The sequence below is a fragment of the Copadichromis virginalis genome, linkage group LG14 (assembly GCF_057382275.1).
Source record: "Copadichromis virginalis isolate Kocher_CV1m ecotype Utaka linkage group LG14, C_Virginalis_male_GT1.1, whole genome shotgun sequence".
Classification (NCBI taxonomy): domain Eukaryota; kingdom Metazoa; phylum Chordata; class Actinopteri; order Cichliformes; family Cichlidae; genus Copadichromis; species Copadichromis virginalis.
Genome location: NC_140631.1, coordinates 7621371 through 7648558, shown reverse-complemented (window position 1 = coordinate 7648558; position 27188 = coordinate 7621371). Strand labels below are relative to the sequence as shown.

Here is a 27188-nt window from a genome sequence, read left to right as displayed (position 1 = left end):
TAACTGAGACATTTTCTAGTGAGTCTCATGATTGCTTGTGTGTTTTTTTCATTTAGATCTTTGATCCTACCTCACCAAGTATCCGATAATAATGAACATTTCCTTGTCTTCTTAGTGGGTGGAGTGTGTGTCAACGCCCAGTGTGGTCTAACCAGTACAGAGAGGAACAGTTAACTCAGGTTGAACCTGTTGTGAATGAACTGTTTTCACTGCTGCTGCTCAACAGGTTTGCTTTCAGACTTGACTCTCTGTTGCTTTACTTCGAAAACAGGTGGTTTCTGTCCTGCTATGCTATTTAACTGCAGATACCACAAGCTTCCATATTGTAGTACCTCTACCAGCTCTATCTGCACATCTCTGCCACTGGAAATAAGAGACACAGCAGTACAAATTATTGTTTATTTTGCTTCATATATTGATTTTTTTTTTTTTTAGTTGAAACAGCATCTGTTGGAAAGTCCAAGACAATGGCTATACTGTGGTACAAGACAAAAGAAAAACCAAGACAATACAAAGACATTCTTGTAAACATCAGAGGCAAAGAAGCATAATAAAAGACAGAAAAACTAAAATTAAGCATGGTAGGTAGATAAAAAAATGTCAGAGTTTCAGCTCCAATCTAGATTTTCTATCAGTACACAGTGACATAAAACACAACACACAGAAAGGTTGTCTGGGAATTCATCATGAGAAAAAAAAAACAAATAAGTCATCAATACATCGATCAATAAACCAATTCCAATTATCAGAGGTTCGGGTTAAGCTATGAAGGTGAGGATGCCGGGAGGATGGGGTGAGGTGTTTCAGGTACACCGATGAAGGAAAAGTGCTGATTGGTTTACAGTTTGTGAAAAAAAATAAACTCACTCGTCCACAAAGTGTCTGTCTTCACATGACATTTACATGTGATGTTATTCCTGCACAAGCTTGTACTCAGAGGACACTTCTTTAAGTTACAGGAAACACCAGCATGCTACCAGAGGCACTCTCTATGGAGTCCAGATAGGGCTTTAATCATATGAAGGACAACTGTACCACAAATAAAACTGTACATTTGTAAGTGAAGATATGAGCACTGACTTTACATTCTTTACATTTCCATTTTAAAAAAAAAATCCATTGTGTTTTATCCCACAAGCACAAAACTGTTATTGAGAGGTTGTCTTTGTGTGGATCTGAATTTACAAAATACAAATAAAGATGGCAGAATGATAAATATTTAGATCTGTTCAGGTCTGATATATCCAATACCTTTTGTGCTAGCTAACTGCTCCAAACAACAAGACATGTGGACGTATGAAATAAGATCTGCATTTATGGAAATACAGTCAGTCAGGATTGTAATATATGACCAAAAAGGCCACCATTCAGTTAGATAAAGAGATGCAAACACCTTTAATTACAAATGCACACTTTTTCCCTATCATCCAACTAAAATCATTTCTGCACCAACTTTAACCCATACAGTCTTCTACTGATTCTTTAAACCTTAATTAGTTCATCAAGGATGAGATTGTTGCGACTGGTTCGTCCTGTGAAGGTTGCAGAACTGAAAGACGAGTCTCTGCCCCACTGTCCAAGCACAAAAAGGCAATAAAAGGATCGTGTGAAGCAAGGGCATTATACAAAAATAACTGAATTGTAAATTACAAATCTAGATTTTAAGTTCAGTCTACATTCTTTGCATCATGCACCATCCATAAGCAGCCATGCACTGTGTGATAGATACATGGGCAGGCAGGTCCATTTTAGAGGCTCTAAAGTGCATCGTGTGCCATTCTTGTCTTAATGAAGTCATTCGCTGGGAGCATATGATGGCTGCAGAGCTTTGTCTCTCAGTTCTGTCAGTAAACATTTTAAGGTGTGCTTGAGTAGGTAGCACAGATGAAAGGATAGATGAATGGATGATGGCTAGATGGGAGGAAGAGCGGGGCTAAATGCTACCCAGATCCACTACCCCTATCACAGTGAGGAACTCTGAGGGTCATGAGGCTGTCTTTGGATGTGCCTCTGTCACCGTACTGCAAGTTGGGGGCGGGGCGTGTCAGAGGAGCTTCTCTGTATGACATTTGAGGACAGCAGATTGAATTATTATCTCCCTGCTCCATCGTCTACACACTCCATGCTTCTGTTCTGGGCTTCTGCTTGAAAGACAAAGACTGCTTTATTGTCTGTACTTAGTCTCAGAACGCTGGTGTCTTTCCTCAGAAGCTGGAAGATTGTGTCTGTTTCACTCTGCTACCATCAAGCTAAATCTCCCTTTGTCTGTAAGAGGTGAATTCAAGAATCCCAGAGTTTGTGTGACCGAGCAGAAGTGATACCAAGCAAAACATAATCTGACTGATTCTTTGGAACATGCCTTAAGTTGGTAATCTGATGACCTTAACAGTGCCTTAAAGCAAATGCAACGGACACATTTCTGTGATTAAACTAGCACCTTTTTGTGATTTGGAAATGCAGTCCACTGAATGTCCTGTCTGTCTGGATGTTATACCTCGCTGAAGACTTATTGCTACAACCAATCAAGATCCTAAAATTCACCTAGCTACCACACCAACCTTTGAAAACACAATATGTCTAAAATCATTTCCACCTTAATAGCTTGAGATCATGCAAAAGAAATAAACACCTAACACACAAGATCATATTGCAAGTAAATACAAAAAAAGGTTACATATTTCAAACATATGGACAAAGAAACAAAACAAAAGAAAATAATGGCAACAGTAATAAAGGACCAGCACCATCGCTGGCATCATGCAGTGTGTGTCTAACCCAGTCACGCACACACTGAGGCTATGTATCGTGCGCTGAGCTCAAACCTGTCCAGGTTTCCATCTAAACTGCTACCAGTGCTGCTGTCTGTGGGTTCTTATTGAGTTAATGCCCTTGTGCACAAGAGAGCACGGAGATGCCGTGGCCCAGCATCTCCGTGCTGAGTGGGTCTGAGTATGTGTGCTTCTTCTCACCGAAACAAAAACCAGACCATCCTGGGCAATCATAAAGCAAATGTCTAAAACCTTTGAACACTGCCACTAACATTTGTTTTGGCATCTTCTTCTCCTGTGGTCTCTTGAGTAGGACTAGGAGAAGCTAAACCAGCATGAAATACAAAATGGCAGACATGAAGAAAAAAGAGAGAGGAGGAACCTTTGGGGAGGTTGAAGCAGCTGCTTCTTTTCTCTCCCTTTAGTCAGTTTTCTCCTCAGTTCACGGGTGAAGTCAAGGAACTGAAAGCTCTCCATGTGGAAAGAATGTGTGTGTGTGTGTGTGTGTGTTAGGGGTTCTTCACAGAGAGGGTGAAGGAGGTGTCACAGTGGTGTTCAGTCACATATGGGTGTCAGTATGATGGTGGAAGTGTGTGCATCTGTGTGAGCATGCGGAATGTAAGATTTGTGAGTGTGAGGTGCGGCGGTCTCAGAGTGAATTCGTTCGTCACATGTCCCACAGTAACGTGACCTCAGTCCCCTCCATCTTTAGTGTAGCTCATCTACTTTGTAAAAATCGTCTTCATGCCCGTCTACACGCAGGCCTCGGGCGTGCTGCCGTTGTTCATCTTAACGTAGATCTTGGGATCTTTGTCACGTTCGTCTCGGAGGCGCTGGAGCTGGCGGCTGTGGTACAGCAGGTAGAAGGGCAGGCAGAAACCCAGCATGCTCAGCACCAGGAGACCCACGTTCACCTGGGCACCGCGTGAGTAAAGCAGTTAGATAGAATGATATGGTAAACTTTGAATACTACACTCTTTAAAGCCAGTATCTCTATATGTGCATCATCTTACCCATAGGGGGTCTTCCTCCAGGGGTCCCACCATGGCCATGAAGAGAGGTTGCTGGAGCAGGGCGAACAGAGCGCTGATCAGAGACTGCATGCCTGTCAGGCTGCCAAACTGCGAGGATGGATACCTGCAGGGGATAAACAGCATGAGTCATATGGGAAATTTGAACACATTTGTCACATAACTAACCTGAGTGAACTATCAGGCCCATTAAATCAATTTACAGTGAGTCAAATTAAAAACAAATTCACAGCCAGTTATATATCGCATGCCCCCAGACACACTGTTATGTAATATTCACATCCTGTGTAGGCTCATTTTGGATAATACTGTTCCTGCAACTCAGAGGTATTTTATTTCATTCCAAGAAAAATGCCCAATCATCATTTTCTCTAAATGCGGCAGTGTCAGCTAATCTCCAGCTGCAGTCATTTGGAAATTTTTCATAAGATTTTTGAGCTCTTATCACCCTGCACACAGTCGCAGGTCAACAGGCAAGAACATGTGGCTGCTACAGGCCAAAGTGTGAGAACACCTCACCTAAACTACGTAATTATAATAGCCATTTGCATATCTCCATAATAAATATGCAATGTCTATATGTATATATAGTCACTTCTTTTACATGCTTATAGTCCATTTTTAATTATGTGGAGTGCTATTTACTGCAAATATAATATCTATACGGAAGAAACTGTTTTTCCAGTTTTAACAGATTTATAAACAGAATCCATTTTAGGTGAAGACAGTTTTATTCTTTTTTTTTTCACATCAGATTTGGTTAGCTTGACAGCTTTTGTTTTACATTTTTCAGAATACATTTTTTGCTTATAATTTCAAACATTAGATGATAGTTGGGTTGTTTTTTTGACCAAAGTAACTGTAGTGTGAAATTTTAGTGTTAAATACTAAGAACATGTGACTGCGAGCCAGACTTCATCGCTTAACAGCAGTGGTGGACTTCTTTTTTTGCTCTAATACGGGAATGTCAAAAACATGTTGCATTGTGGGCTATATACAGCCTACTTTAATCTTAAGTGGCAGAATCAGAGAAATTATCAAAAATGGTAAAATGTAAAATTACAAAAAAAAAAAAAAATCCCATAGCACACTGCCCAGAATGTCCATTAAATATAAAATATACAGTTTTATAAAGTTTTTGTTAATTTGCATAAAATGTTTTTTTTTTAAACAGTGGAAAAAAGTGTTAAAAAAGAAGACATCTTTTTATAGTAGACAAATTTTCTTTCACTTGTTTATCTTAATTTAGTAGTATGAATGGCAATGGGGGAGGGGGTCTTTATTAATAGGAAAAGCGGGACAAAATTTATGCCCTCCTTCATTTTGTCTTTGCTGGACCAATTCTGGCCCACAGGCTTTATGTCCAGAATCTTGTGGAAAGTTGTCCAAAAAGAGTGATTGCTGGCACAGAAGGACAGAAGAAGAAATGCCTAAAATTCACTTATTTTTAGTCACTTTCTGTATCTAGTGTAGGACAGCATTAGGCTGCATGATTCCTTACTGGTTTGCCATCATCTTTTAAACGTGTCACACACTTACACAGCAGCATAAAGCCCGCCAACTGCAGAGTGGATGAAGCCTCTCACAATAGTGTGCAGGACAAAGGAGACAACCTGAAGTAGGAGAGAAAAGAGGAAAAGAAAGATTTTTACAGTAAATACATGCTCAGGGCCGACCTGCTGGGTTTTCACTGAAAAACAAAAGGGTTTGTCTTTGACAAATGAGATTCAAGAGAGAACAAAATAAACTGCAACAACATTTTTGTCCATTAGGTGGCTCCACATCACTTAGAAATATCAGCAGCTGCATTGCCATGTGAGTGGTTTGAATATCATGTACATCACTCTCTCTCTCTGCAGTGTTTAGTCTCCCTCTAGGGGAGACGTACAGCAGCAGCACATGCAGAGGAGCGTGAACCCACACCACCTAAACACTTCAATAAAATGGCTCCCCCAGCCTCCTACTGCATACCTGAAGTGGGAGGTTGGGGATGATGCAGGTGACTCCAAAGCCAACAAGGAGTATGTTGGTGAAGATAAAAGCTCTGGTGGCATTGACGATCTTCTGGATCCGTTTGTCAGGGCGACGGGGCTGCCCAGGCTCTCTGATAGAACAAAAGAAGAAAACATTTTAAAAAAATTGAGAAAAATAGAATTATTTGTTCCTCCTTAGCGCGCACGCTGACCTCTTGGTGCTCTTGTCGTTTTCATCCTCACAGTCTTTAAGCTTCCAGTCCATGACGTAGCCAATGACAGGAGAGGTGACCAGACATAGGAGCTGGAGCACGCCAAAGATGGAGGTGTACACGCTCACTAGGAGACAAACAGCGGCAGAGGCAGCGTTAATACGGTTTCAGGGTGAACATCCGGTAAACAGTATGAAGACATCAGAGGGTGGTGCACACTGACAGGAATGGAAAAACAGTTTGCAGATGTCATGGAGTTATTGGGGGGGGCGGGGTCATGCTCTAGACAAAAAAGTGGACAAACAGTTTAGGGTAGGGAGGGGGGCAGAGGGTTGCTAGTGTGGCCTCAGGTCTCTTACCCACTTCCATCCTCTCCACTGCAACAGCAGGAAGCCAGCATGACAGAGATGTCAAAGAGGTGTTAAAGATAAAAACGCAACCACTCTCAAAACATGTATAGCTTGACACACTAACAACCACACACACCTGTGCTGAGGTCTCTGCCTGTTAGGGACTCCAGGATAGTGTTCATGGCTCCCATGTAGAATATGAGGCGCAGCTGAGTCACACACATGGTGATAAGGCTCAGCAAGAAGATGGGACTGAAGATACTCTTCATGAAGCTCTGAGCTGCAGAGGAAATGAGAGAAGTCAGGGTGAGATCAAATCACTGTGTTAATATACCACAAAGATATTAACCAAAAATATTGGATAAGGAGATTTTATTTCCTTCTGTACACAGTTGAAATCTCGTGGTAGGGGAATTATTCAGTGGAAAAACCAAAAAGCTTCACAGGCCTTTAGGGAAACATCCAAATCCTTTTACGGAGCAGAAAGTTCTATAATCTATTTTTATGACACTGCCTGCATCAGAAGATGTTTGCAAAATCAACTTTATCTGTGCACGATGTAGGAAACACTAAGAGCAAAAGTCAATGTAAGAACTAAGATCAACTGTTCATTGCTTGTGGGACATGATAATCAGTTTTCAAGTGTTCAGTGGTAAAAAAAAAAATCATAAAATATATGAGGCCTAAGTTGTGGTACACTGAGGATGACTTTAGGCACAGCAGTGCTTTGAGATGAAAGTCCAACATGACTGTGCTAATTTGCATAATGAGTCAGCATAAAGGTGTACTGTTTACCACTTTGTGAAAATAATTTACTGCGCTAGCAGGGATGCACTAAAATCCTGAGCCAATACCAAGAGATGTATTTACCATATTTGTTTCTTTTCTCATTGCTATTCATATCATATCAGTCAACTAGGCCAGTATCAGTCAATATCGACCTATATCAGGCTCTAAGTTCATTGCTGGTTCGCTGAGTGTTAATGTTAGCATTCAAATGTTTGCTAATCAAACAGGAGCACAGCTGAGGCTGATGTGATGTTCATTAGTTCTGAATGTACCGGGCTGACTGATACGTTGGCCTGTTTTTACAAGTCTTTACAATTCATCCTGGCAAGACTACGACGTCTGCCAAATTTCATGACAATCAATACAATGGATGAGTAGGTAATTCACTGCAGCCGAAGATGTCAGACTGCTGTTACAGCGATTGTGATGTTTACAACATTTCCAGGAAACTGATTTTTTTAAAAGAAAAAAAAGATCGCTCATTTCAATAAAAAATAGCAACGTACGAGTGTATTCATAGCATCCTGACAAACAACCTACATGATGATGACCTTGTTTGAAGCCTCCACTATCAGCACCAACAAACTTTCATCTAAAGTACAGATGGTCAAACATGCAGAGTCTCTTTTCACTTTCTAAACAGATGGAAAACTCCACTGGCTGAGAGGAACGGATGAGACTGACATGTAAATTTTCCCACTGGCACCCAGGTGTTATGGTGACATCTTAATGTGAATGAACGTCTGGAGGATTCAAAGGAAAGCGGGTTCTAGGAAACGTTGATCATTAATGAATGCTGTGGATAGAAGTGGAAAATGGACAGCTGTCCATACAGAGAAACCCCGGACACACCAACTAATGATGGGTACCCAGATGAAGCAGATGGGTTCATTGTCTTCAACAACAGGTATCTATCCTGGACTTAATTGTTTGAAAATGCTCATAGAGCACTAAAATAATTTATAAGAGAATACAGCTGTTAATCTAAAACTAGCTTATATTTCATTTCAACATTTACAAAATCTACCAATTTATTTACAAAAAGTTCTTTGGCCTTCATTCTCTGTCTACAGCTCTAGTACAAAGTGTACTTAACATACCAAACAAGTGCTGACTGTGCCGGTCCAGATACATGATTTAAGTGCATTCCTAACAGAAAACACAAACATTTGAATCTGACCTTGATCCTTATATCTGAGGAGGCAGGAGGAATAGGCCAAGGCCTAAGATGCATGTACTCTGCAACCCTCACAGCTGCTTCAACTTACAGCAAACAGAGAGAGGAACAAGGTTGTGTTCAAGGGTGTAATATGGGCCTCTTTAAACATCCCGACATGTCCAGCTGTTATGAAACCAGCCACGGGCATCCTGAATGCACTCCAAACACACACACAGTCAGAAATTCACTGTAATGGCTGATACAGTCCACCGCAGTGCTTCTCTAGGGCTCCCTGCCAGCGCGACACACACCTGCTGAGCCCCTTTCTAAGAACAGGGTCTGAACCGATTCCACGGTCCGTTTGGTACCAAAGAGACCGAGAGAGGTGTGACAAGACTAACCCACTGGGAGTCCCTGGCCCTGTTAGAAAAGCCAGGAGGGACTGAAAAAGTGCATGGGTAACAGAGGTTACCTTAGCATGGATGTGATATTTTTTTGCCAACCAACCTAAAACACTACATACAGTGTTATCACATTTTAAAAATGTAAAAACTAACAGAAGTGTTAGCCTTTTTAAAAAATTTCACACTTTTAAACTTCATCTGAAATACATTGTTAAATATTCTATGTAAATAATATTCATTGCCAAAATAAATTACAAAATTTTAAGTATATTAATAAGTCTATTTTTTATATTTTAACTTGGATTTATGATTCAAAGCACACAGTAAGGACATTAAGTTAATTTTTAAAAGTTCTATAACACTTTGCACTTACCTACGCTATAACAATGGAATTCAAGTCTTTACTTTTCATATCAGTGGGATTTATTTTATTTATGTGGGATTCCACTTGGCATCAGTCCTTTCAAAGAGAAGAGATACACTTTTATGACTTGATTACTGGCAAACCTAACACACTTAGCACCTCTTTTGCTCAGTCCGTTTCAAGTCTAACTGCACCAACTGACTGACTATTGAGTTGTGAGAATATTCATAAGCTAGTATCTACTCAAGAATGACTAATTTGATCACAAGGTACACTTGTGCTGACTTGTGCATGTTTTTGGATTTCTTCCTCTTACAGACAGCAGTTATATTCTGTCGGCAGCTTGCTTAGATTCCAGTTTTGACGACCAGATGGCAAAGAAAGCCACTGCTAAAAACTGTGAATGGGCTTTTACAGTCTTTCAAGAAACATAACTGTTGCTCCAATTCAACTAGTTTCTATTTTAAGTTCATCCTGTCTTTATATAACAGACTTTAGATGTTAGAGCATATTCAGACTTACTTTCCTCCTGACTCTTGCAATTCACCTCCAGGTCAACAGTGGACAGGCACAGCTTGTTGGCCTCTTGTGTGGACAGCTCTTTGGAGGGTGCCTCCTGCTGCTTTATGGCATGGCCTACGCTCAGACGGCGTCCCACTGTGGTCACCTGCCGATAAAACTGCTTCCCGGTGATCTTATGGTCAAATCCCAGCCAGCTGAATTTGATTTTCACCCTGAGAAAGGAAAGTAAGAAAGAAGGGGAAATGTAAGCAGACACCTAAAGGAAAAGGAAAACAGGCTAAGGAAACATTAAAAGATCCAGGTGAATGAGAGCAAAGTAGGCCGATCATCTGGTTTTATGGTCTTTCCCCTTTAGGGCTCACTTGGTCTCCACTGCATTATTTTGGGATTTACTGCACATAAGTGTGTGCGCTTGTACGTGTATACAATCTTGCAGTGTGTATGAGGTAAAGCAGTGATCTGTGTGGAAAATCCAGAATCCCTAGGCTCAGTCAGAATCCTTTTTCAAGCAGGTATAACTCGAGCTTAGCTAATAATACTGCAGTGGCTGCTTAAAAACAATAGCTGGAAGCTACACATATGTTCATGCGGCTTTGTGTGCATGCCAGACTAAGTATGCCTGTTTGTCTTACGTGAAGTCCATGTCTTCTGGGCCAGGGAAGGGCTCCAAAGGCCAGTTGATGAAGCAGTTCAAGAAGACGAGGCAGGCACAGCCGGCCCAAACCAGAAGGATGGAGATGAATGTGGCACCCAGATCATAGATCACCTACAGGCAGGAAGATGGGACGCACACAAAAACATCATAATGGAGAATCAATAACACACTCTACAGTTGCAGGGTTATTCCTTCTGAGTTAATATTGCCCTTTAGGAAAATCTTTCAGTCATGGATGAGGACACGTGGATGTTTAAAGTAAATCAAGAATCAGCCACAGTAAGTGAGTGACTGTAAGTTACCTTGATGCCAGGGAAAGTGACAGCAGAGGAAGCATAGGATCCAATCATCAGGGCAATGAAGGTCGACCTCAGATCTCCAAACATGTTGGGCAGCTGTGAAGAGAGCAGACAGATCAGTTTACACATTTAACTGCAAGACCAAGTTCATTTAAATGCACAAAATGTCCACAGACTCATAAGAAGCAAAGCAGTCAAGCTTGACCTCTTTATGTCACCTAACTATGATTTACATTATCAAAAACTAGTGGCCAGGGGCTTAAAGGAGGACAAAAAATAATCAATAATCCATAGCATGAAGAAACTGCGAAACAAAAACAAAGATAAAACAGCTTTCTCGTTAGCTGTGTTATAGATGAAGGCTTTCGAGTGTGAAAAGTGCCCAGTAGGAGGCGACTCCTCTCATTGCAAAAACAAATCAAATGCAAAACAGCCATCTACTCGCTTGAGAAATAAACTTACCAAACATTTTCCTAATATCTGTAAGGGCTCAGTCGCTACTTTCAAGTTGTCTGCTTCCAAATGACAGTCCCATATAAAGCAAAACAGAAGCTAAAGCAGCGTAAGGTGTGACTACCCTGTGACTAGTAACTACTACATGCGTGTGCAAAGCCCTGAACTATTCCCCGTGATGTCTGTGAAGGTTCTCAGTCATCCAGGTCATCGTAGTCAAAGGAGCTTGCAAAGAAAAGCGTCTGGACTTCTTTAAGTTACTTGAAGACGTTTCACCTCTCATCCGAGAAGCTTCTTCAGTTCTAAGGTCAAATGGTGGAGAGTCCCAGATATAAACCTAGTGGGAGTAACCCCCCACAGAGGGACAAAAGGACCCCCTGATGATCCTCTAATCGCCTGAGCCAAGGTGTGAAACTGGGCGTGGGTCCCAATCAGCCAGAGTTTCGGGTGAGTTCATTGTGAAACCTGGCCCCACCTTATCATGCGAATTCCTGAGATCAGATGGCCCAGGATGTGAGTGGGCGTTAAGGCGTCTGGGAAGGGATCTCAAAACTGGATTATAGATGGCAGAGAGTTGGTGTCGTAAACCACCGCCTCTGTTCAAAGATGTTCGCTCACAGTGGACATAGATGGCTTCTTTCACTCCTCTTTCAAACCATCTGTCCTCTCTGTCCAAAATGTGAACATTGGCATCCTTGAAAGAGTGTCCTTTATCCTTAAGATGCAGATGGACAGCTGAGTCTTGTCCTGTGGAGGTGGCTCTTCTATGTTGTGCCATGCGCTTGTGAAGTGGCTGTTTGGTCTCTCCAATGTAGAGGTCTGGGCATTCCTCGCTGCACTGTACAGCATACACCACATTGTTACGTCTGTGTTTTGGCGTTTTATCTTTCTGGGACTCTCCACCATTTGACCTTAGAACTGAAGAAGCTTCTCGGATGAGAGGTGAAACGTCTTCAAGTAACTTAAAGAAGTCCAGACGCTTTTCTTTGCAAGCTCCTTTGACTATTCCCCGTGATCCACCACTCAAGTACATTCAGGCAGGCATGTCTCTTTACAGCAATATAATACTTGTTTCTATAGAGCTCGTGCTCAGCCCTGTCGTCCACGTTCTACATTTGTAAAGGCAGATGATCAAAATGCTGAACAGTTCATGTCTTCTGCTGCAAATGAAAGTTTTTAATGACAGCACACCATGAATCTGTTTTCACTGTGAGTAATATTAGCTCATGTGGGCTAATCTCAGCAAACCGCTATGCTACGCTACATTTTAGCATTTGCTACTTTATACCTGAATTGGTGCCTGAGGAAACAGGCTGTACTGATCAGGAAAAGTTACAGCATTGAACTAAACTCACATGTATCACAGCCCATTAACCTCCAGCAGTGGAGCTGCTGCAGCCAAAATGACATCTATTACCCATCTATAATTGGATTAGCTTCATTTCTGCTCTGTGGGCAGCATATTAGGTTGCGCAATAATCTTTGTTGTCATATTTTGTCCTTCAATCCACTTAGACCTGCAAATGGCCACTGACTGTGAAAGAATGCAGCACACTGCATACAAATGGCGAATAGTTTAATCTGCTGCTCACAAATATTGACTGGTGATAGTCTTGTCCCCACCAAGTATTTGCACACTCTGTACTGCCTGCATTGATGAGTTTTTGTTCCGAAATCTGCAGAAGAGCAGAGACAAAAAAAGCTCGGGCCTTGCATAATGACACTCAGCTCTTGACGAGAAATAAGTGTACGCCCTGTTCCTTTACTAGGTAACTTCAGAGTGTAAACAGCCGTCTTGAGGAAGTGAAAAACAGTGTGAACATGAGAGCACCATGTGGCTGACTGGTCTGATGTAGGTCAGAGTTCATCTGTGCCATCTGGATTTAAAGTGCTATATAGGAGAGAGGAAATCAAACTCTAGAGTCAAAAGCATTGAAAGGAAGCTCCCACAGTGAACAAGCATGGGCAGGGAGTTCAAAATTTGACTGTAACTCATCACTGAAAGCGTTATTATGGGTCATAAATAGCGGAGGCGCTTCCCTCCAGCTCCCCTCTCATTGTCCTCATCTGTCCATCCACCCGTCCATCGAGGCGCTGTGCTCGCCACAGGGGCGAAGCTTGTTAGCCAGCTGCTCAAACCCCCTCACCCCATATGGACGTTACTCCCTGCACTAATTGGAACAAAGGTGAGCTACAAAAAAAATCACTACACCCCAGCCAGGTCATCCAAAACAACAAGCCCCCCCCCAAATTCCTGCGCTACAAGGGAGCAAGTTGGCTGACCTTTGGCTCGCTTGGTGAAGAAGAGACAGAGGACATGTAGATCCCCGTCTCAGCAGATTCTGTGTCACGATGATGGCAGCCCGCTCACAAATCTATGCAGTCAACAGGTTCAGATTTCCCTGCTGACGCTGCAGCACTTCCTCACTCTGGCCTGTGATGATGGCTCTTTTTATGCCAGACTTTTGCAAGAGTTCTGTTATTATATTGTAAATCATGGGAAGAGCTTTGATTTAAGCAACTGAATGGAAATTATCAAGGAAAAAGTAATTCAATGTAATCCTCCATTATTTCATTATAAGCAGGGTGTTTAAGGACAACAGAAATCACTCTGGGGGGCAGATTCTCTAATAAATTATTTTAATCCAGGCCCTTAATCCCTAGTTCAAATAAATAGCTCCCCATTCAGTTACCAAATATTCAGTACAGTTAAAAAAGGAACAAGCCCACTGCAGTGTTGATAAGTCAGTCCCTGACTTTTCTGCCATTCACCTTTTTTGTCTGGTGAACGGAACTGTTATCATTGGCATTAACTTCGGTGAGCACACTTAAAAGTGGGAGAAAACAAAATCACGTGAGTGAATGGTAGCAAGCCCGAAGCAGTGGGAAAAAAAGAAAAAAGAAACATAACAGATCTAGTGCTTGTGATACTGCTGAGCAAAACAAGCTTACGTCACACTGGGAGTTTCTGTGACTGACTCTAGTTCTTAGTCAGAGTCAGCTGCTGAGACCACTCTTTTCCAAAAACATGTCACAAACTGGTTTGGTCTGCTAATCATGAAAGGAGAAGTAGGGATTAATGGGTTCAGCAGCGTGAGGACAAAGTGTGGGCGGGTGCGTCGGGCTCGATGAGGAAGAGATAGCAGAGTTTCCGTAACTGCAGTCAATAACACTTAAGTCAGGCAGACTGACCAAAGAATCAGCTGTGGCCTCACGTGCTAACAGACACACTGTAACTGTAAATGGCCTCTCAACAACAGACAAAAGTATGCTCCTGTGATCACAAATTTGTGACGCAGTATAAACACACATTTTTCTCAAAGGGGATTCATTAAGTCTGTATATATGAACCAGTTCTTGATCATGAAAGTGATAAAAAAGCAGCTGACTCTTCATGCAGTACTTTTTAACACCAAGTCAGATGACATGAGAGTTTTCATAAAAATGTTTTAGTTGCAATTCCAACTTGACAGATAATATTTACAACCTAATTATGATAGATAATGGCTTGAAAATTGTATTCATACTGTTAAATGTCAGCCATAGGGTATAGTATATCTGCCGAACACTTTTTGGCAATCCATTCAACAGATGTTTGTTAAGCTAGCTTAAAATTTGTGTGTGTTTTTCAGTCCCAGTCCCTGTAAGACTTCAAAGAACAGCCGCTTGTTTTGGTGCTTTTTCTAATCATCAGAGGAATGTGTTGCCTATGTTTCTCGGCCTTCAAGGTACAGTATGTGATCACGTAGTTCTTGATCCAACACCTTCCCAGTGTTTGCTCTGGAAATTTCCCCTCTGTACTCACCTTTCTACTTCACTAAATACAGGCTTTGCTAATCCCTTACTACTTCTATTAGTTTTCTAATCTCCACGTCATCACAAATATCACACTTGCTGTGTTCATTTCTGTTGTGAGTGGTGCAGGAACAGACTGAGAGCAACCTTATACCTCTCTGAAGGTAATAACACCCATCACTAACCGCTCTTGTTGCTTCGTCCCTGAATAGCCCTTTTGTTAGCTCTATGGTCACAGTGTATCCCTGCACAAAGTACACACATAGATGATGGGCCCTGTATTTGAACAGCCACTGAAGGTCTATTTTATCTTCAGAGCAGTGACCTGGAGATAAGAGATCAGGGACTGGTTATTGGGTTCAGCAGGTGTGTCGGTTTTATTTATTTTTTTGGTAATGCACGTGCTTAATAAATGGCGTAAACATAAAGACAACTATAAAACGCCAATATATCTAGAGACACAAATATGAAAGCAAAGAGTGGGCGTTTGGGTTTTTGTTTGAAGGGTATCCATATAACTTATCATTTCACTTATCATTTCAGCAAGCTGTCAATATCATCAGTGTGATTTATGTGAGTGAAAAGAAATGGTTCTTTGACAAATGCTCCTTTTTGGCTAGCCTCAAGGACTACAGAGGTTGTTTGTTTTTTTTGCATCAGAACAACCCTTTTATCACTGAGGCTTGATACAAACAGGTGGATTATTTAAAGGCACGCTAACAGCTTAGCATCACTGTTAAGCCACGCACAACTTCAACAACACAGGCTAGCACTGATGAAAGAAATTGCATGGGCTAGAAGCATAGGGTTTAAATCAGTTGGATAACTGGAATTGGTTCTTGATTCTTGTGTTTTTTTAGTATAGTAGTTACCTTTGGCAAGTGTTCTTGTCTATCCTTACATCCTGAAGTATAGCAAAAACTACACATGGAAGTTGGGGACCTATGCAGCGGCCACGTTAGCATTGCATTATTTTGCTGATAAGGCAGGCGGAATGGGCTAAGAAGTGTTTTATGACCAGGGGGGCATCCTGATTTGATTTGCAAAAGCCAATGTGCAAACAATGTTACTGAGCTTTCCAATTTAGTACAGCACTTAAAAGACCAGCAAACAGATCTGAGCAAAGTTGAAGGAGTTTGCAATGGATAATGTAAGCAAAGGTAATGAAACAGAGTCAAGTTAGATGGATACATTTCAGTCTGTGTCCGATAGAAAAATATAACGTTTAACATTTTAAATAAACAATCTGCCATCATCAGTGATTTAAAACCATTTTTTTTATTAACACACCCAAATGGAAAAGGTTTAAATAGAAAAAACAGTATTCCCAAAATAACTTTATGTTAGGCATGTAACATCATAAATCTTTAGAAAAATTGCCCGAAAAAACCCCCGACCATAATACTAATAATAATAATAATGATAATAATGGTAATGATAATTAATACTTGATGTGCTTCAGCTGTTAAATTTTAAACACACTTTAACTCTACTTGTTTATTAGCAAATATTAACATTAGCATTTAGCTCTACCTTATGACAACAGTACAGATTTGCTAGCATACCTGTGTGAGTCAATACTGTAAAACTTTTTTTTAATAATGTTTGCTTCAAACAAACGCACAGGCGCGCTGTAACCTGGACAGCGCTCACTCATTGTTATTTGGTGACAGTGCTGAATGTAGTGAGTGCAAACAGAGGAGCTGTGACCCACTTATACATAATAAGTAGACTCTACGTGTTTGTTGATTATATATCAGAGGGGCTTCGTGCAAGACTGACTCAGGCAACTGAGTAAGACTACAGTCTGCATCTACTGTCTTATCACTGGACCGTGCAAACATTCTGTCATTGCAATTTTTTGGCCACGGCACACTTTTGCGCATAGTTTGTACGCCACCAGGAGTGTGTGTCTGTTTGCGCTGAGTGTTTAAAACTGAAATGAAAAAGGCAGTGTGACGTGACAAAGACGTCTGGGTGAGGAGTGGGAAAATATGCTGAGTCTTTCGTGCAGAAAAAAAAGAAGAGAAAATTCGATTCAGCCCTCTGAGAGGAAAGAACAGAGAAATGAAAGGAGGAAGAGGGTTTTGCTGCAGCAAGTGGAAACTTCAGCACCCTGATGCTGCTTGACCATTGAGAACCAGCTCTGACTGGTCCTGTCCTGAAACACAGGATAGTCATAAAGAGCAGCCAAGTGGACCATAAGAACAGCAAACACCAGATGACAAACACCAAAAGGCATACTTCATTCAACCTGACGTCATCTCGCTCTCTCGCTTATTAGAAGTCAATTTCTTTTTCTAAACATATTTAGGGGTGAAACCAGCAAACAACAAAGCCAGCAATGTTTCCACCAGAAATATGACTTTGGAAGGGTGGGGATGTCTCTGAGCTAACATTAAGATCCAACATTGCAGTCATTCCAGCCCCTCAGCCACCCCGATCAGACCATTCATGTCGCTACGTAACACTCGATATTAGCGATAGCTGCTCTGTCTGGCCAGCTTCCATCTCACATTACTGAATAACTCCTGACCTTTTTCACTCCAACATTGTTCCCCTACGTTTTGTGCTGTAAACAATTTATATAGTATACTGTGCTTCCTCCATCTCACTCCAGCCTGATCTTACTGCTTTTTGTTACAACTCCCATCACTTCAGCGGGTGGAATGAAGTGCTGTGTGCGCACTTTACACATTGTCCAACTGAGAAGAAATCACTCCCCGTTTCTCCTTTAGCCACATCTCAAAGTTGGAAAGTGACTCAGTGAAGAGAACATTTACATTTCGCAGCTATGACCACAAGTCAGAGAGCTTGCTGGTAAATAAATGTGTTTTCAGATAGAGAAACAGTCTGTGCATTCAAGACATTGGACAAAAAGCTGATTTTTGAGCAGAGCTTCAGATTGAAACTTAGCAAACAGGGTGGGATACGAAATGTCCCACCAGCCAGACAAAAACAAGAGGCGGAGCTTGGCGTGTGCCTGTGGGTGTGGTTTTACAGTATGTATATGTATATGTATGTAGAGGGGTTTGTAACATGAAACTGCTTACAAGTCAAGACTGTAAGCAGAGAGAAAGTCATTATTAACCACAGCTCCCTTCCTCTCTATTGTCTCCTGTGCTCATCCTTCACTGCCTGTTTTCATCGACAGCTTGGGACAAAGAGTTTGGGTAGAATGTAGAATTGAGGCAAAGACAAAGAGTAAGAAGGGGAGAAGCCAAATGAACAGAGACTAAAAAGAAACGTAAAACAGTAGAGGAAGGGGATGATTTTGGGAACATGCACAGACACACAGTGGGAAAATGGCACAGGTCACGGTGACCTGAGGAGTTTCGGTGACCTATGATAGTCCAAATGCAGCTTGAGAGCTTTCCACGCCCTGAAAAATAAGGTTATAGTTTTCCTCTCACAACCCTTCACACAGACCTTCAGGAAAAAGAGAATGGAAACAGATAAGCATTCACACAGCAGCACTTTTTATTTGCCTCTTTCTCAGTTTCCCCAGCATTTGACCAAGTTAAATTACAGGGGCTCCACTTTTTTATGATTAGGTTTTATTTTTCAATACTTCTTAGCAACATGGACCAATAAAAATTTTAAAAAGGTTAAATTTAGAAGTTTTAAAAATCTTCTACGACCTTCTGAATCTATCGATTATGTGCTTTTTAAGCTCTGCAAACACCCTGACACAGACACACTCACACACACAGAAGTGGCAGTATAACTGAAATGTTTGTCTGGACCTGCAGGGAGCGGTAACTCAGCTAAAATAACACACACACACACACACACACACACACACACACACACACACAGAGTTTCGACGGTCGTGTGAGAGCAGCTAAAACTGAAACAGGAGAAGATGAAAACAGCCAGGCTCAGACTAGTGTGTGTGTGGGGGGTGTGGAGGGAGGAGTGCAGCAAGATAAAACCAGCTGAACAGCTAGTGCATGTATCTGTCAGGGTCCTAATACACAGCCTGGAAAGGAAATGGAAAAGCATGGGTGGAGAAGGCAGACACACATACACACACTACCCTCCTGTTGCTACTTCCTGTTTGAGCCCTTTCTGAGAGAGTCCACCTCGGCTGTTCAGGCAGGAAGAGAAATACTGTAGCTACCATGAAGCAACAAAGTGATACACGTGCGTGCACACATACACACACACATACGTCCTCGTGTGGATGAAATAATAATGAGGAGAGGTCTTTATTTGGCTCGTAGCCAGAGCAGGAGTGAATAATAGATCACTGCTCTCTGCCTTGTAACAACTCTCTTGCTCACGTGTCCTCTCCTGTGATGCAGCACTTTCTCTGATGAGGTCATCCTGACCACTGGCTATCCTCAGTCACTGCATCCCTCACCACCCTTCTCCTATCTGCACACTACCTCTTATCCCTCTCCTCCAAGCAGTCTGTTGTCAGCCGTCTCTCTCCAGCTCTTCCTCCAGCCATCTTTTTTAAATGTTTCCTCTGTCGAATGCATCCATCTTTCTGCCCCTCACTTCTTTGTATGCACGTCTGAAGCCATCACTTCACTCTCTTCCTCCATCTCCCCTTTTAATACCTTTTCATTTCTCCAGATATCACAATGTTGTGGCTCACTGATATTTAGTACAGGCTGTCATTCAGAGAGGAAACAAACTACATGTAATTGCCAACGAAGTGGAGATTTTAGTGTCGGATTGCGGAGAAGCTGGCAGCACTACCTTTCCTTGAAAAATGAGGTTGTTGTCCTAATAAATGAAAAGCACTGAGGTATTCCACGACACTTTATTTGTAGAGCTATGAGACATTTTGCAGGGTGAAGGGATTCTTCAGCGTGCCTTGATGAGTTATGAAGGATATCCTGATAACGTGACCGAAGGTTTCATGTTTAAAACTCTATGCACTGTTCAAGTCATAACATTTCATTCACAGAATATATTATAACCACACAGTGGCCTGCAGAGATTACAGCCTCAGCAGGCAACTACCAAGTCAAATAAGAGAGAGACTCAACAGTGAACAAATGCTGAAACCATACCAAGGAAGAATTCCCCAGCAATGAAGTGAAAGCTAAAGGTCCAGTGGAAAAAGGGTTCTCAAAAGCTTATTTTGGGGCAAATGTAGTTATTTTTTGTTGTTGTTGTTGTTGTTTGATTGCTGATTATATACATGCAGTTTTCTGTCCCATTCATGACAGTCACCGCCCAGTAAAAAACAAGACTTGTGGAGAAGTAGGAATGAAGCAGCGCTTCAGACCAAAGCTAAGTATGTCCCAATATGTGAGCTTCATAAAGTATCTCTTACCGTCAGTGAAGTGAAGGTCATGCACATGCCTCCAAACCCATTCAATGCCAATGCGAAGAAGATCAGGATGGACAGATCTACCGGAGAAAGCAACACACGCAGATGTTACTAGACCGACTTACTAGGCCAACACATGACGAATCTCACATACTGTATCTGATTAATTAGCATTAATACATCATATGAGCCGTGATAATGTAATGAGATGTATGTGACACAGGTAGAGGTACGTACTGTTGGGGTCTCTGGCACCATAGGCGATGAGAAGACAGGAGAAGGCAAAGCAGGCACTGGAAAGACAAAGCAGTTGGCTATGAAAAATAGGTTGGACAAGAAAAGAACCATCACTATCCAACAGACAGCAGGATTCACGGGCTCACCTCCCCAACAGTCGCAGCTTCCGCGGCCCGTATTTGTCCATGATAATACCCAGGGGCAGAGTTATGGCTGACAGCAAGAAGGAACCCACAGTAAAGGCCAGGTTCAGCATCTCATCCTGGTCTTTGCAGATGGGCCAGCTGTTCATTTCCAAGTACTCTTCGTCTGCACCTTTGGCTGCAGGGGTGGATGTGTTGGAGAAGTTGAAGCTGGAGCTGTTTTCTGGTTGGAAATAAGAGCAGACAGAATTTTATGTACTTTTTTCCCCAGTATTTCCATTTTGCAACATAATGACACAGTTTTCTAGACATTACAGAGGTGAGATCTGAAATGAACACTTGCTTGCTTTTTCAGAGCTTATTTCTGATATTGTTCTTGGAATACTGAGCTTTTACAGCCACCCCTCCCCTCTCAGAGCTGAGCTTCTGATCAAAAAAGCCAGGAAACTCTTTCAAAGGTCAAGTAAACAACCCAATACAGGGTAAACAAGTACCAGAAATAGACCCAAACTGAACCCCCTGCATGGTGCAGGGCAACTCTGTAACAGTTTTAATCAGTCTGCCTCCTCTGGTGAATTACTGGTAAACACAGTCCACTGAGTTCATGTGGAGTCTATTTTTGTCCTTGTGCTCGATAAGACCGCTGCTGTTGGGTAAACTCTGCTGTTGTCAGACAGATAGACAGAGGACACAGAGGAGCACTGATTGAGGAAAGCAACTCGTCTTTGATTAGGCAAGGAAAACAATACAAGTCAAATCAGCATTTACCACATACTTCATATGTGGAGGAGGGAGCTTTAAAGAAAGTCATCTGAGTGTTTTCTTTATTTGAGTCCTGCGGGCAAGTTTGCAACAGCAGCTGAAGCCTCTGCACATTCAGTGTAAACAGAACTGGAAATCTGTTTCCCGTTACAAGAGTGTGTCACTGAGCTCTACTCAAAGGAAAAGTGAGGATGGGAGGACGGATGTGTTGTTGTTGTTGTTGGTCTCAAACCCCTTAGGCATTGGTTCGAGACCAACAGAAAGCTGTTATTTCATATTTAAGGCAGAGTGGTGCAGAAAAAACTGGCATGCACCCTGTGATGAGAGGAGGTGAAAGGTAACGTGGCTTAGTGAATATCTGATGACTGCAGGGTCATTCTAATGCTGGTGCATTCATTCACTGAGGAACACAAGGACACTTGAGCTCCAGAGGCTGCTTTTAGCTAAACACATGCAGAAGAGCTCGATTATGCACGAGGGCACAAACATGGAATGATCTGTGGGATGTTACTAAATGTCTTCCACCTCTATTGTGATATATTTTATTCAAACGCATCCTCAATATAGATTGAATTAATGAAACACACAGTAGGATCTTCCCACAAGGTAGGGTGCATCATCATCATACTGATTTAGAGTAAATGGATAAACTCAACAGTGCATTTCCTTGGTTGCTGTTTCTACAGTTTGGGATTAAGCTTCCAATCTCAAAATCTTAAAATTTTTCTTTAAAAAAAGAGCCAGTACACATATGTGAAATTAAAAGCCACACTGATTCATCCACTGGGAACCACGAATAACTCCAAGATATTACATTGAATACATTTTAAATGGCACCTATAGTGTTAATAACAGTGGCGGTTCTTAAATTTGTTGAGACCCTGGGCAAAGATTCACAAGAGGCACCCCCCGAAGTAATCTTCTTGATGTTTGCTGTATATTTGCTGCTGTGACAACTCAATTTCCCTCTGGGATTAATAAAGTTTACCTGATTCTGATTATGTTATAACCAACAACAACAGTCCTATAAAATGAAAGAGATCATTTTTATTTTGATAACAATGCACAAGATCCAGTTGTCTATGAACGTTCAGCCTGCTAGCTATGCTAACAACCCGACAGGGTGAAGTCAGGTGGGGAAGTCAGATGACTTTGCACATTGCCACTGCTGCAGTTTAACGTTTGTTGCTGGCCTTGCCTGGTAGCAAGAAACACATCTGGTTAGTAAAGTAAGGTGATCACAACAGTCAATAGTCTTTCATATGGGCACCACATCCGAAAATTATTTTTTTTCATCTAATATTATTGTCAATTATAGATTATGTGCTCTGCCTCCCAGGCAGGTATTTCACATCTACTAGACAAGAGCATTAAGTGCTGACTGTGAAGGAAGATAGCAGCATCTGTCCTCCAGTAGCCCCAACTACTGCTGACTAATCAAATGGCCACAGCAAACATGAGTCAATAATGGAAGAAACATGTCCACGCAAACACACTGAGGCATAAAGCTCCAACTCCCCTTCTCTGAAAACGTCTTTCTGATAAGTCACATACGTCCACCGCTCTTCAGTGTTATTTTCAACACCACAGGAACCTTCTAAGATTCTCAACATGGCCTTTTGTTTGATAAACTCCTCCTGTGGATACAAAGGATGTCAAATAGTCTAATCTACAACAAAGTGATTTGGTTTCATCATTGCTGCAATGTGCTAAGAGCACCGTTCTTTTGGCTTGACTGTTTACCAAGAAACGTAGCTTATCACTAAAAGAGCCAACTGACAGGAGAGCATGAAGAGAAACATCGCTCTAGAGCCCACAAACCACAACCATGCTACAGCAGCTGTATTAACACAAAAACAGAGAAGTGACCTCTTAGGAAGGCTGTGCTTCTTGTGATCAGTGGCTCGTGTAAGGATGTGGTTATTATGCAAAGGTCAAGTGATTGTTACAAGTCTGTACACCTACCCATGTAGCCTCAACAGGTAAAATACAAACAGAGCAGCAGCACTCTACTTCAAGTACTGAAATCATGATTTCCTTTGGAGTAAAACAATAAAACTATAAAAAAGCTGTTTTGATCACTTCACACCATAGAAACACCAAAGGTTAGGAACACAAACTGTCTATTTTTATGATTTGATGTGAGATATATGCGCAAACTGAACAAACAGCTCATTCAAATAGAATATCAGTCACACAAAGAATGATATATTCACACTGTGCCTTCATATTTAAGTCTCTAAAGCACCCCTTTCCTCCCTCATCAGGGCGTCTGTTTGCAGAAAAATGCCTTTTCCTCCTAATTTCACTGACAGACTTCTCACAATTGAAGTGAAATGTAAAAAAACAAAAACAAAATGCAGATTTAACACAATAATGGGTGGTTTTTAAAAGTGTGGGGCTACACTGATGTGCCAGAGGTCAGGTCACTGTGGAAGGAGCTGAGTCAACAGTAAGAGATACCTAAAGCTTAATCAGAGCAAACAGATAAGGAAATGACCTGAGCAAAACAGTCAGAGAAAGAGAATTATCAGAGCTAAATTGATTTAAAAAAGGCTTTATATGCACAAATTAACCCTGCAAGGCTTTCGCAGCTGCTGCTTTGTAGGATACAAAGAGAGAAATACACAGAGGAAGATACAATCAGAGGATCAAAGAGACAAAGACAGAGAGCAGCCTGTCTGATGATCACTGTGGAGAATGAAGGGATGAATGGTCTCCTTCACAGGCGGGCTGCAATGGATAAAAACTCAATCCCTGATGATGAAGATGAAGCAGCCAGTTCTCTTCAGCATGCTGTTACATTTCACCTCCTCTACACTGTTTCTGTGGACAGCACTGATTACCGAATGCTAGGATGGAGGAACCACTGTCCTCATCTGGTTGGGTTTTTTTGCTTTTTAAACAGGGCAATCTTTCATAACCAAATTATAACCCTCTGAGTACAGCAGCTCACTGCATCATCTTTGATCACAGAGTAGGAGACAGAATCAAATAACAACAAAATGACCATCTCTGATGCATCTGTGGCATTGTTGTGCTGGAGCACTTTATGGATGCTTTCGAGGGTTTTTCAGACCTAGGCTGCTGTCGCCATAATGACCCATTTTCCACAAGGAGAAGCCAACTGTTGGATCAATGAGAAGCTCTTGTTTGCCAATATGCAGGCAGGCACTTTTCTCAAAGGTCCTGCTCCTGCTGAGAGAAGTAACACACTGCACTGAGGATGAGGTGCCAAAGTAAGATAAAACATGGGTACTTTCTACAAAAAGGTTTGCACACTTGCTTATGTGTTCTGCATAATTCCACAGCAGCGGAACAGCAAGTACACCTGAGTGTTCAGATCAATGTCCTGAGGCTTTCAGTTTTTTACCAGCTCAGGGGATTGTCATGCAGAAAGGCAGAAAGGATGGAAAATGAATGAATTTGATGTGTTTTTGTTAAAACAGGTCAAAAGGGCCCTCAGCAGATACTCATTTGCTCAAGGACTCCAAGTAAACAACCCCCTCACCAAAACCACACATGATAACCCAATTACAGTAAAGTAGACTCACCTCGTCCTTTGCACAGGTAAGAGTAGAAGCCCTCCGACTTGAGCATGATGAGCAGGGACGACCAGCCAAGAAGCACAGCAGAGAAAAGCAGGTTCTCAATGACTGCTGTAACCGCCATCCACCAGCGGCGGGAGAAGGCCGTGGCCAGAGTAGGAGCCATTTTGGATGGATCAGAGGTAGCAATGTGCTAGACCTGACCGAATATGAGGAGGGCTGCTTAAGCCTGGAAGATAAGATAGAGACAGCAGAGACAAGATGACAACCAGAAATTATACCCATGGTGAGGTACTTCTTACAGGTTTATTTATAATTATTTTCGTTAAGTCTAGTTCATGTAGTTCTTTAACATTATGAAATATTTGAACAATATGACCTCTTGCAAGTGTTTTAGATGATTCTTGGATCCATATTCAGTACAGGTCTTTTTTTTTTCTAACCTACTGAGGACGGTTGTGATCGAGAAGACAGTCACAAACTGAAAACAGCTGAGACATTTGAGAAGCAAACCCCTCCTATAAATATTAAACTGTCTCCCCCTGACATATCTGATTGGCTCCAGGGTACAACAGGTCTCCTCTTATTGGTTGTTTGTACAGCAGCTACACGTGAGGTTGCTGTTGTATTCCACCCGAATAGGACATAGCAGAGGGTGTTTACATTTTTGAAAATGTTGTTTGTATAAGTTTTGACGTGGAAACTGTAAGATTTAAATTTTATTTTAGTTTTAAAATAAAAAATGCCTTTACAGGACACGACTTCTCCTCTGCTTTTGCTGAAACGTGAGGCGTTTTATTTGGGGTTGTGTGGCAACCCTTTGTCACAAACGTGGTCCGAAAATCCCACTTCAATTGAATGCAGCGCAAGCTCAGCCGGTTCGAACCAGCGCGGCGCGAGACTCAGCTGCTGCTGGTTGGTGTTCAGCGCGAGCGCTTCTCAACAGGAGCTGTTAGTGCAGTGTGCACCGTTATAGAGGCGAACGTCATAACGCAAAAAATACTCACTGGAAATGTATTCAAACATACAGAAATGCATTTATTACGAACACCCAGCCAACATTTATCTGATAATACTGAGCGACATTATGTGTAATTGTACTTGTTTTAATAACCAGATAAAAACTCCACCTGGCTGGAACACATAACCTATCTGTTCCCTTCACTTTGTTCATCTTAGACAGTCATCTTTTGAAAGAAGACCGTTTTAAACCTACTGTCCGCATTTTTGTGTGAATATGAACTTGAGATAGCCTAACTCGACGACCCCAACACTAACGACCGTGAAAATACGCTAATATAGCTTGAACACACACAGACCAGAGTTCATTAGAAGTTTGTGCATTTCTCAGCAACAGCTTTGTCGTACTGAACAATGACACAAAGAACACTGCGATGAACAAGCAGAAGCCTTAGAACTGGTCTGAACTGGACTAAAAGCATCCGCACAAAACACCCCCTCCACCTTCCTCGATCCACATCTCTAGCCCCCTGCACGCGACACAGAACATTATATTCCTATTCCGGTTTTGAATTTCAATATAAAACGCGTTCGCGTTCAGCCGCGCGCTCTCAGCGCTCGACGCATTCTTGCTGCTTTTATTTTTGAAAACCACTTCGTCTGATTTTCCGGGTCTGCACACTTTAGGCTTCAGCACTTTGACGCCGATCTCAGCCAGAAGCTCTCAGCTGTTCAGTAAAAACAACAGCTCAGGGGGAACCGCCGTAATCATGCCCAAACAAAGACAGTTAACTAGACACAAACAGCCTCCAAAACAAAGCATCCCCGCTATCACTTTGCTTCTTGACAGCAGCTTCCGTCACATTACTTTTACCATAAATCGAACCAGTACTTTAAAGGCACCTTCAGTTTGGTTAATAACAGTTTGGTTATTAATGATTAATAAAGAGAGGAAAATTAAGTATGTTCGTGTGTGTGAGTGCCTGTGTAAATATGGACTGTGTTATCATATCAGTTGTAAGTTTGCTGTAAAAAAAAAGCGCTGAAAAGACGAAGCGCGGATGGAAAATGACTGACACACAGTGAGAGGCTGGATGAAGTTGATGAGAGAGTCACGGCTGTTGCAGCTCGAGCTTCCTCTCAGCAGCCTTTAAGCAAAGCGGAGACACTGTGAGTGAAGGAGGACACTGCAACACGCCGCCTGTCACAGATCATGTCCTCTCAGAGTATGTGCAGCCTCTTCCCCGGGGAGCAGTGTCTGCAGAGCATCCTCTGGTGCGAACCTCACCTGAAGCGCGCGCGTCTATGGGTCTTGGAGGTGGCGTGGGTGTGGGGGGGTTCAGCTGAGCGGCTCGGTCCTCGCAGTCAGATCCGCCTCTGCGGGTGAGAAGGTCGGTCGGTGGAAGAGACGCGGGGCAGCAGTGACAGCTCACGGCCAGGTGCCCCCTGGCTTTCTTCAGTTCTCAGTTTTCCT

General features: G+C 42.1%; 1 protein-coding gene across 2 annotated transcripts; it reads right to left on the bottom strand.

Annotated features, from left to right (window-relative positions):
- Positions 1–385: 385 nt before the first annotated feature.
- LOC146693341 (large neutral amino acids transporter small subunit 4-like) lies at positions 386–27188 on the bottom strand. Of its 2 annotated transcripts, XM_085479143.1 has the most exons (15): positions 27003–27188; positions 24761–24983; positions 20448–20667; positions 20302–20357; positions 20068–20144; positions 10530–10622; positions 10205–10338; positions 9573–9784; positions 6471–6614; positions 6344–6361; positions 5985–6111; positions 5771–5903; positions 5339–5412; positions 3782–3905; positions 386–3682 (listed from the first exon to the last, which is right to left on the bottom strand). In XM_085479143.1, the coding sequence occupies exons 2-15, from the start codon at positions 24918–24920 to the stop codon at positions 3521–3523; spliced, it is 1734 nt and encodes a 577-aa protein (XP_085335269.1). In that variant the 5' UTR covers positions 24921–24983; positions 27003–27188; the 3' UTR covers positions 386–3520. The 2 variants fall into 2 exon arrangements, with proteins under 2 accessions (XP_085335269.1, XP_085335271.1); XM_085479145.1 differs by lacking the exon at positions 6344–6361.